Source organism: Acanthisitta chloris, unplaced genomic scaffold, assembly GCF_000695815.1.
Source record: "Acanthisitta chloris isolate BGI_N310 unplaced genomic scaffold, ASM69581v1 scaffold12805, whole genome shotgun sequence".
NCBI lineage: Eukaryota > Metazoa > Chordata > Aves > Passeriformes > Acanthisittidae > Acanthisitta > Acanthisitta chloris.
In genome coordinates this window covers 1-9,800 of record NW_008672141.1, presented here as the reverse complement: position 1 = coordinate 9,800, position 9,800 = coordinate 1, and the positions used below count along the sequence as shown (strand labels likewise).

The window sequence follows — 9,800 nt, the reverse complement described above, 5'->3', positions numbered from 1 at the left end:
CTGCACAGCCACACACACGACTGCACAACCAAAGACACCTGCTAGCCACACACACCTGCCCTGCACAGCCACACACACCTGCCCTGCACAGCCACACACACCTGCCCTGCACAGCCACACACACCTGCCCTGCACAGCCACACACACCTGCCCTGCACAGCCACACACACCTGCCCTGCACAGCCACACACACCTGCCCTGCACAGCCACACACACCTGCCCTGCACAGCCACACACACCTGCCCTGCCCCGAGTTACACCAGCCTAGAAGACAGTTACTCCTCCCTCCTCCTTCCCTGAGCTGCTCCAAGAAGGGCTTCCCCTGCCCTCAGGAGAGGTTTTGACACCCCTCTAGGCATTTGTTGGTGGGTTTTTTGCCTCTTTTTTCACTTTTCCTTTTTGGCAGAGGTTGGGCTGAGAGCTGGGATAACTGGGTTTTACTGCCAGTTGCAGGACACAGCTCTCCCTCCCTGCATGGCCCTGGAGTGAGTCACATCTCTCTACACCTCCAGATCCCAGCCCGACTCCTCCAACAATCCAAGGCCAGGAGGAGAAACTTGCCCTTGTCCTCAGCCACACATGGGATGGCACAGCACTGCCCGGGCAGGAGGGATATACCAGGGGCCAGACAGCCTCATCCCTCCATCCCCAAACCTAAAGAGAAACCCCACAGGATGTGGGAAGCCACAGGATCAGATGGATTTGGAGCATCTTTTGGGGAGCAGCAAGGAGCAGCTCTGAGCCATGCTGTGGTGCCCAGACACATCCATCAGTGCAGGTCCCTGGAGGGCCCATGCCAAGGACCACAAGGCTGGGGAGATGCCACCACCTAACAGGTGAGCGGGTGTAGCTCCCAGTTCCACCTGCAGCAGGGTGGAGAGACCCACGGGGTGACCTTCCAGAGACAGCACCTATCCCAGGTCTCTGCTCCCACAGGGCTGGGCATGGGAGCTCACGGGAGTGTCCCACCACACCAGAGGGACCTCAGGGACTCACGTTCATTGTCCCCACCCGGGGGGTGGTAGAAGGACAGGCCCAAAGAGATTATGGCTGCGATTTCCAAGATGATCAAGGTGACGTCCTGAAGTGCCTCCCACACTAACTGCAGGAACGTCTTGGCCTTTTTGGGAGGAATGAAGTTCTGGCCGAAGACCTGTCGCCTCTTCTCCAGATCCGTCGGATTCCCGGATAGACCTGGAGCGTGGAGAGACAGGGATGAGGGCAAAGCCCAGCACTGCCCCACAGCCCCCAGCAGCACCAGTGGGACCCAACAGGAGTGCACAGGGTATGAGATGTGACAGCAGGGACACAGGACCCGTGGGGCAGGGGACACACAGGGCTGGGGTGAGCACGCTGAGCCGCTCTCTGCAGCCTCCCGGGTGCCAGTGGATGCCAGTTGGCTCTGCCTGCCTTGTTTACATGCTGCATCAAATTAGCCGTAAATCTGGCACCGGGAGCTGCGCTCGGAGCTGCTGGAGCCACCTGATCCCTCTGCTCTGCCAGCTCCTAAGAGCCACTGGGCACAGCAGGAGAGTCTCCGAGCTCAGCCCCACAGCATCTCCAGCAGGAGACATGGCTGGTCCTGCTGGAGGAGGGTGGTGGGACAGAGGGAAGGGGCAGGGCAGGTCTGAGCTGGGGGGATGCTCCCCATGGCTGGGAGCAAGCCCAGAGAGAGAGAGGAGCAAAAGAGGGGAGTAAAAGGGCAGGAAATAGGGAGCAAAAGTGGAGCCTGAGCCCCTTCTGAGCCCTCCAGGCCAGGAAGAGACAGCAATGCATCCCACTGGGAATGGTCATTCCTATCACAGCCCTTAAAAGCCAACACGGCCCCAGGTGAGAGCAGCCCCCCCAGCCCAGCACCACCTTAACCAAGCCCCTCTTTCTCCTCCACCTTAAGATGGTCTGTGGGGCTGCTGCCAGATCCCGGGATGCACTGGGAATGCAGCTCGAGTGGCTCTGGACACATCCCGGTGCCTGGAGCCGCCTGGCAGCGATGCCCTCGAGCTCGGGGGACACCTCCCCGCCAGCTCCGTGGCATTCCCAGGAGATCCATGTCATCCCAGCCAGGAGGATGCAGCAGGATGAATCCCATTCCCAGCGCCTTTCTGCCGGGATACACCCCGGCTGGAGGGAGAGGACGCGCTGGCAGAGCAGCCCGGGCGTCCCCACCCAGCCCCGACAAGGCAGCAGGATCCTGGGATCTCCCAGCCTCAATTCCCGCCCAGCTCCGGCGGAATGCATGGAAAATGTGGCTAAGTGCCTGACTCCACCGACCCGGCACAGCGGGAACACACGTGCTCCGGCAGGAGGACACGGCATGCTCCAGATGTGGATGCTCCAGATGTGGATGCTCCAGATGTGGATGCTCCAAAGCACATCCCACCCACGGGCATGATGCCAGAGCTGCCCCCAACCCTCCTGGGGTGATTTGGGGGATCCAATGTCTCTGTCACCCTCTCTGTGTCAGCACTAAGTACATGTGCCCCAGGGTACCTACAGACCCCACTGCAGGGCTAGGGGGGACAAACCTGGGGGGTCTGGGTTAGAGATTTCGGTAGAGATTGCAAGTGACAGTGGAGAAAAACCCCTGTGAGGCCATCAGTCCCTGACCAGCCCAGGAAAGCTGCTGTTGCAGGATCCTCCCCCTGGATGGGGAAGGGGGTGGCAGCCCCAGGAGCTGCTCCCAGCAGCAGTGAGTCAGGGCAGGGTGTGCTGGCACTGGGCACCCAGGGGATGCTCTGGTGACTCACCAAGCCACCACCCTGCACCACGGGGTGATGGAGGAGGTGGAAACCCAGACACCCCACCCCAAAGCTCCTCTGGGAGTAGCCCCAAGGGGTTAGGGTATACCAACACCTCTTGGGGCAACAACCAGAGCAGCAGGTCCCAGCAGAACCAGTCCCAACGCTGGGGAGAACTCACTGCGCAAACACTCACGTCTGGGGGTCCCACCCTACGAGGATGAACAAGCCAAGGGCCTCTCAGGGTACAGGGAGTCTCTGGGGGGACTGTGGTCAGTGTCTGCCCCCCAAGGACAGTGCCAGGCTTGGGTGGGGACAGCCTGCAGCATGGAGAGAGGCAGTGGCACCGAGGGGTGGGAGTCACACAGATCCAGGAGGGATCAAACTGCTCCAGACACTGCTAGGAGCCAATGAATCACACAGTGGGGCAAAGGGTCTGGGGGACACCCCAGGCAGAATCTGCTGTGCCAGCAGCTTCCTCTGGTGACACGTAGAAGGGCAACCCAGCCCTGTGCTCCCTGCCCAGAGCTCTGTGTCATCCAGAGGGATAACAAGCACTGGGATGGGCACAAACATCTGCAGGGGGAGCTGGGACGTGCACCCAGTGCTCCCAGTCAGATGAGATCAGACAGAGGTGCCACATTTCACTCTTCCTAAAAATCCCAGCTGGTAGGGAGTGAGCTTTGTTTGCTGTCTGGGCTCAGCAGGACAAGGTTCGGGATAAGCAGCAGAGCTCAGCTCCAGAGGGTGAGGGAGGGATGCACTGGGGACACAGGACCCAGGAGGGAAGGGCAGCCCTTTGCCTCCCCTCCAAGAGCCTTTCACGTTCTCCTCCCACCCCCACAGAGTGTGTTCCCACTCTGGCAGGGCCAAACATATTGTTTTGTGACCTGGACTTGGTATTTCCACCGGGACTCCCCCCCCTTCTCTAATGACATCCCGATATTGTCTCCCCTTCCCGGTCCCACTCACAGCTGGGAACACACTAATCCCCACCTTTCAGCACTAAGAATAACCCACAAGTTTTCAGAGCTGAGGCACAGCCACATCCCCATCCCACAGCCCCTGAGGGGCCACATCCTGCTCTCAGCCCCAGGTAAACCCTCAGTGCTGTAACCACAGGGTCTCTCCCCCCTGAACCCATTTAGTGCCAAGGAATGGATCCACTGCCAGGCAAAGGCACCCACAGCCCCCAGTGCCATCAGCCCCTCCTCACCCACAGGGAGGCCCCAAAATCCAGCCCAGCCCATGGACAGGTGACATCCTGACATCCTTGCACCAAAGCCTCCCAGAGGTGACCTGGCACCACTGCCACCACTCCACACTGATGCTCAGAAGGACCCAAGAGGGTTTTAGGCTCCCACAGCCCTCCAAGAACCCCTCGGATCAGGAGGGTCCTGGCTGCATCTCCCCATCCCCTTGGGGACACACTGCCCGTCCCTTGCCCAAGACGTCCCAAACAGCTCCAGGCAGCCTGGGCACCTTCCCATCTCTCTCCAACCTTTACACTCTCCTCCCCACCCACCTGAGCTGTGCCATGAGCTCTGTCAATGATTAAACTGGGCAAGCTGGCACAGAGCAGCTGGGCTGTGGTGATGAGCCCCCAGTGCCCCTCCTACACCCCAGCAGCTCCTCAGCCCTGCCTGCATCCACCTCCACTCCACCCTCCCAGGGGATGCAGGGCTCCAGGCTGTGCCACAAGGAATGCCTTGGGAAGATGCTTTTCTTTGGTTTTCCTTGTATTCCTTAAAAAAATCATAGAATCATCAAGGTTGGAGGATCTAAGATCATTGAGTCCAATCGTTAACCTGCTACCGCTGTAACCTCTAAACCATATATATCATCCAGTGCCACATCCACACACCTCTCACCTCCAGGGATGGTGACTCCACCACCTCCCTGGGCAATCCACAGAGAGTCACCTCCCATGATGGACACCAAGTGTGATGGGACCACACTGAGCTCATAGAATCCTCAGGTGTCAGACCCAGAAGCCTCTTAAACACCTCCAGAGATGGTGACTCCACCACCTCCCTGGGCAATATCCCAGTCCCTGACCATCCTATCAGGGAAAACATTTTTCCTGACCATCTAATCCATCTCCAAGCTCAGCCACAGGACAGAGCTTGGAGCCACCACCCTCCAGCATGATCCTGACGTGGCTGCAGCCCAGAGGTGACAACCCCACCTGGCAGAGCACGGGACAAGCCACTCACCTTCGACTGGCGACGTCTTCAACCTCTTGCAGATGCTCTGCACTCCACCGTAGGAGTCATTGAGCCTGGAGACTGCCTCGCCACTCCTGAGCTCCATGAGGTTCCTGAGCTCCACCACGGAGCACCCAAAGTCCCCCTCATGGTTGCCTTCGGCAACAGAGTTCCCGGGGTGGTGGTCAGCCACGTTGTTGGTCATCTCGCCGGCGCGGCGACGGCGACGCGAGGCTCCTGCAGCAACCTCCTCCCTCGAGGGTCTGGCAGGGGGGTGCTCGCTCTGGCCCCTTCCCTGGGGGGCTTCCCGGGGGAAGAGGTGCCTCTACCCGAGCCCAACTTCTCCGGATAAAGGTGTAAACAGGATGTGCATGTTACCGCGGAGGCGACCTTAGCAACGACCAGCGTGCATCTCCTGCAGAAGGAGGAGGGCTCCCTGGATACCACAGCAACTGGAGCTGCAAAAACAAGGATGGGAAACAAAAATATCAGCATTAGGAGGCCTAGGAAGAGAGGAACGTGCCCCACGGGATGGGAGAGTGGGAGCAGTGGTACCCCAGCGTGGGCACCTGCTGGAGATAACGTGGTTTCAGCATGATTCGGCCAAAAAACCTGGCTGAGAAGTTGGCTCCGGAGGGAGGTGGGAGGATCAGCATGGAGAGCAAGTGGCACTCAGCCACGCCGTGGGGAAAACCAGCAGCAGCAGCTCCGGGGCTGGGCAGGAAGGGTGTGCAGGTGGTTCTTCACTCAGCCCCAGCTGCCCAGCCCAGAAAAACCCTCCCATTCACGTTGGGTTAAAAATACACCTCAGCAGTGGAAAACAGCTGCTTCCTCCCCTGGCAGGCTGCAGGCCCAGGGCTCAGCCTCCTGCCAGCAGGTAAGGAAACATCCCAGCACCCCTGGAAAGGGGCTCACAGCACCCAGCAAGATTTGGGTCAGCTGGGAGACTCTGCAGGAACCAGAGAAACTGCTAAGACCTGTGTGTTTCTCTAAAACAGAGGCTTTTCCATTAAGGACCCTTCCAGAGGTGGCTCAGGAAGCCCTTGAAGGCAGCGAGTGACACTCAGCCTTGGCTCTCAGCACCCCAAGACAGGTTACAACACTCCAGCCCTGCCAGGGAACACAAGTGAGCCCCAAAGACACTGCTCCCCAGGAGCACACAGGATCACCAGCCCAACAGATGGGCACCAAACCATCACGAGGCCATCCCAGCATCACACCACTCCCATTCCAGCCTGGTCACACTGACTTTGCAGCTCCTGGGGCAGCAAGACCCCAAAAAGCAAACTCCTCCCTGCCTGGCCCCTGTGAGCACCTCCTTGTCGAGCAGCAACACCCAGGGTGGCTCTCAGCATTATCAGGAGACAACAGGCACCAACTGAAGCTCAGGGACACCAGTGATGCCACAGCCATGGGAAGGTCCTGTCCAGCAGCCCCAGACAGGACAGGGCTGGGCAACACAGGGATGTGCACCCAGACCTGCCCCCAGGGGCAGAGTGTTGCAGAGCTCACCAGTTCCAGCATCCCTGCCCGTTCCCAGTTATCCCACAGCTCCTCGTGGAGCTGAGCTCATCCACCCAGGCTCCCAGCAGTGGGAAGCAGGAGGTGGCAGGTCCAATTAAGCAAACTCCTGCTGATTAAGAGGAAAAAAAAAAAAAAGAAGATAATTCCCTCACCCCAACACACTAATTTTCCTCTTTCATAGCAACCAACATCGTCTGAGGAGAGCTCAGAGGTTAAGAGAAAGACGGTTAATTAGTACTGTAACAGCCTAGCTTGTAATTACCCCTGGAGGAGCCCATGGGGCACTGAGCACCCCCAGCACCAACCCAGGACTCCCTCTGCATGTTGGGAAGAGAGACTGTGCAGGGTCTGCTCTGAGCATCCTCCTCCAGCCCACCTGGGGTCACAGACCCATTCCTGCCCCATCCCACCAGTACAGGACAGGTTCCCACACTCCTGGGCCAAGCTGGGAAGGATCTGTCCGGAGATACACTCAGGCTTCCCTAAGAGCCATCGCTCTAACGCTTTGCTGAGTCCAGCAGCATTCAGCAGGCTGCCCCTCACTCCAAGAATTCCTCTCCAGAGACCCCAGGCACTGGGGAGAAACGAGTGCTCCTCAAGGTTCCCATGGGAAGTAAACACAGCCCAAGTGGGAGAGCTGGAGTGGGAGCCTGAGGAAGAAAACACAGCACAGTGTGGATACAGGACCTGCTGAGCCACCACCAGAGCTGTGTCACCTCCCTGAGTAGGACAAGGGCTGCTGTGGACAGGGAGGAGTTCGGGGTGAGGGACACAGAGCCTCTCAGCCCGTGGGCCAGGGAAGGAGCAGCACACTGGGCAGGAGGGAGCGGCTGGTGAGGAGCAGACGTGGTGCTGCAGGCGAACCTGCCCGGAATAATAAACGGCTGCACGACACCTCCGTCCTGGCAGGGAGAGAGGCTGTGGCCAGAGCCAGCACCAAAGCATCCTCCGTGCCCACCTCAGCTCCTGGCACAGGGAAAGGGACCTGTTGGCACAGGGAAAGGGACCTGTTGGCACAGGGAAAGGGACTCGCTGGCTTTTGAGCTTGGGGAGAGCAAAGTGCTGAAAGAGGGACAAGAAGAAATAAATCAGCAGGACATGTCCCATGTGACACCATCAGCCAAGCCACGAGTGGCCCTGCTGCGACGCCAGGGGCACAGCCGATGGCACCAGGAGCCTGGCACACACAGGCAGCAGCTATCACTGAGCCCCTGGGCAAGGGCACGGATCCTCCCAGCTCAGCTCAGAGCATCGGAGCAAATCCTGCCCACCAGACATCCTCCCAGAGACGGAGTGAGCCCTGACCAAGCTCAGGTGGTTTGTTCATTGCTCCACGAAGGAGGATGAAATCTGTGCCCCGACTCAGCTCCAGCCAGGACATCTCCCACCAACCAGGGCAGAGAGCACCGTGCCACGCCACGAGCAACAGCAGCCACCACGTCCCCTGCCCAGAGCCACAACCCCAGCTTGGATGGGCAGGATCAGCCCCACGAGCAAACCTCAGGCCACGCGGATCAAGGTGTATCCCCTTTTCCCCATACACCTGCCCGGTGCCCCCTGTGTCCCAGCCCCACGTGCTGCCCCCAGCAGCACCCACTGGGGTTTGTCTCCTCTCCCACTATGGGAATGGGGTGTTGGAAACACTTGGCTGCTGTAGGTTGCCATGGCAAACTCAATGTAAAGCTGTCAGGGATGCTGTTTATGTTGCCAAGTGGCGATGGAAATAAAAACCCAACTCCCCCAAAATTACCCTCCCTGGCTTGGGTTTAAGATTTTTCTCTTTGGAAATTAGAGGCTGAGCTACATCGACAGTGGAAGGAGAGGCTGAGCCCATGAGCATGGACAGACACACTCTCCAGACAGACACACATACAAGCTCCAAAAGCCAAAGTAACAACCACTTAAGGCAGAAAAATGGGCCTGAACCACCTTTCCCTGCCTGCTTGCAGGGAATTGTCCCGGGAGAGGCTGCACAGCTCTCCTGGTCTCCTCCCCCCAAGCAGATCCCACCAGCTGAACCCACTGCCAGTGCCTGGGAGCTGCAGTCCCACCTGGGAGTTATGCTGGAAGAGGAGAGGGAGGTAAAAAGCTGCTGGAACGGCTGCATATTCCAAGAAAATCACTGGGAGAGACACATTAGGTGCTGCCACCAGTGGAGGGTGTTTTGGGTGGGGGCACGACCCCCGTGGACAGCCTGGAAAGCTGAAAGCCTCTCAAAGCAGGGAAGGAGCAAGAGCATGGGGAGACAGCAGGGAGCACATGGGCAGGAAGGACACAGATACACCAGCACATGAACCAGGTGGTCCCCAAGCCAGGGCAGCACTAACACCCAGGGGGTTTCGGGGGGGGGTCCCCCACGTCCCATCCAGCACCGCAGAGAGCCCCAAACCTCTGCGGGGAGCAGAGGAGCCCCAGCACCCCAGGGACAGGGCCGGGGCCCCTCCCCTGCACACTCACCAAATCGCAATGTGCAGATGGCAGTCTGCACTCTGCCGGTTCCCAGCAACACCCCTGGCAAGGGAAGCCTTCCCTGGCTTAACCCCTCCCGCGCCGGGCACCCAGGAGGGCACCCAGAGGGGACACGGGCGTGTTGTCCCCTCCTCGGGTGCAAGGAGCCAAGACGTGACTCAGGGTGACAAACCACATGCTCCAGAGGGGCAGGGCTGGCTCCAGAGGGGCAGGGACCATCCCAGGGAGGATTGTCACCCTCGGGACCGAGAGCTTCCCTGGCACTTGGCTGGCAGCCACCAAGGGAGGAGGCGCAGGATTGCAGAGGTCGGAGCGGGCAGCGAAGGTCACAACGCCGGAATCTGCGCCCTCCACCCCGACACCACGGAGAGGGGATGTGAGGAGGCAAAGGGGGGCAAGGCCAGGCTGAAACACCCTGTTCAGACCCCAAAAGCACACACTGTACCCAGCCAGGGCTCCCCAGGGCAGGCACCTGCCCACGGGACGTTACCTCCTCCCACCGCAGCATCCGCTTCCTTCCCCGCAGCGCATGCCCCAGGGGAGGGCACAGAGGCATTTCCCTTCCCCGTGGGGCCACCCCAACCCCGGGAGCACCCCAGGGACACCCACGTCACCTGTGGCAAACACAAAACCCAAACCCTGCCAAGGGAAGGCCCCGGCGGCTGCAACACCTCCTGGTTTCCCTTGCGACGCAGAAAGGGAAGGAGCTCCCAGGCTCCATCCTGCAGGAGTGGGGGGCACTAAAGGTTCCCCTGCCCAGGAACTGGAAAAGGACCAGTAGAACACCCAGGAAGTGCTGGGGCCTCGCAGAGCTCAGCGGCAGCAACGCTGTGCCAGGGAAACCGAGTCAGGGAGCGCAGCG

General features: G+C 59.7%; 1 protein-coding gene across 1 annotated transcript; it reads right to left on the bottom strand.

Annotated features, from left to right (window-relative positions):
• Window positions 1–996: 996 nt before the first annotated feature.
• Window positions 997–5,150, bottom strand: LOC103801968 (plasma membrane calcium-transporting ATPase 4-like; the record flags this gene model as incomplete). The annotated part of the gene is made up of 2 exons (XM_009074406.1): window positions 4,955–5,150; window positions 997–1,194 (listed from the first exon to the last, which is right to left on the bottom strand). Coding segments are annotated over exons 1-2 (394 nt in total), but the record flags the coding sequence as incomplete, so codon positions are not given.
• Window positions 5,151–9,800: the final 4,650 nt, after the last annotated feature.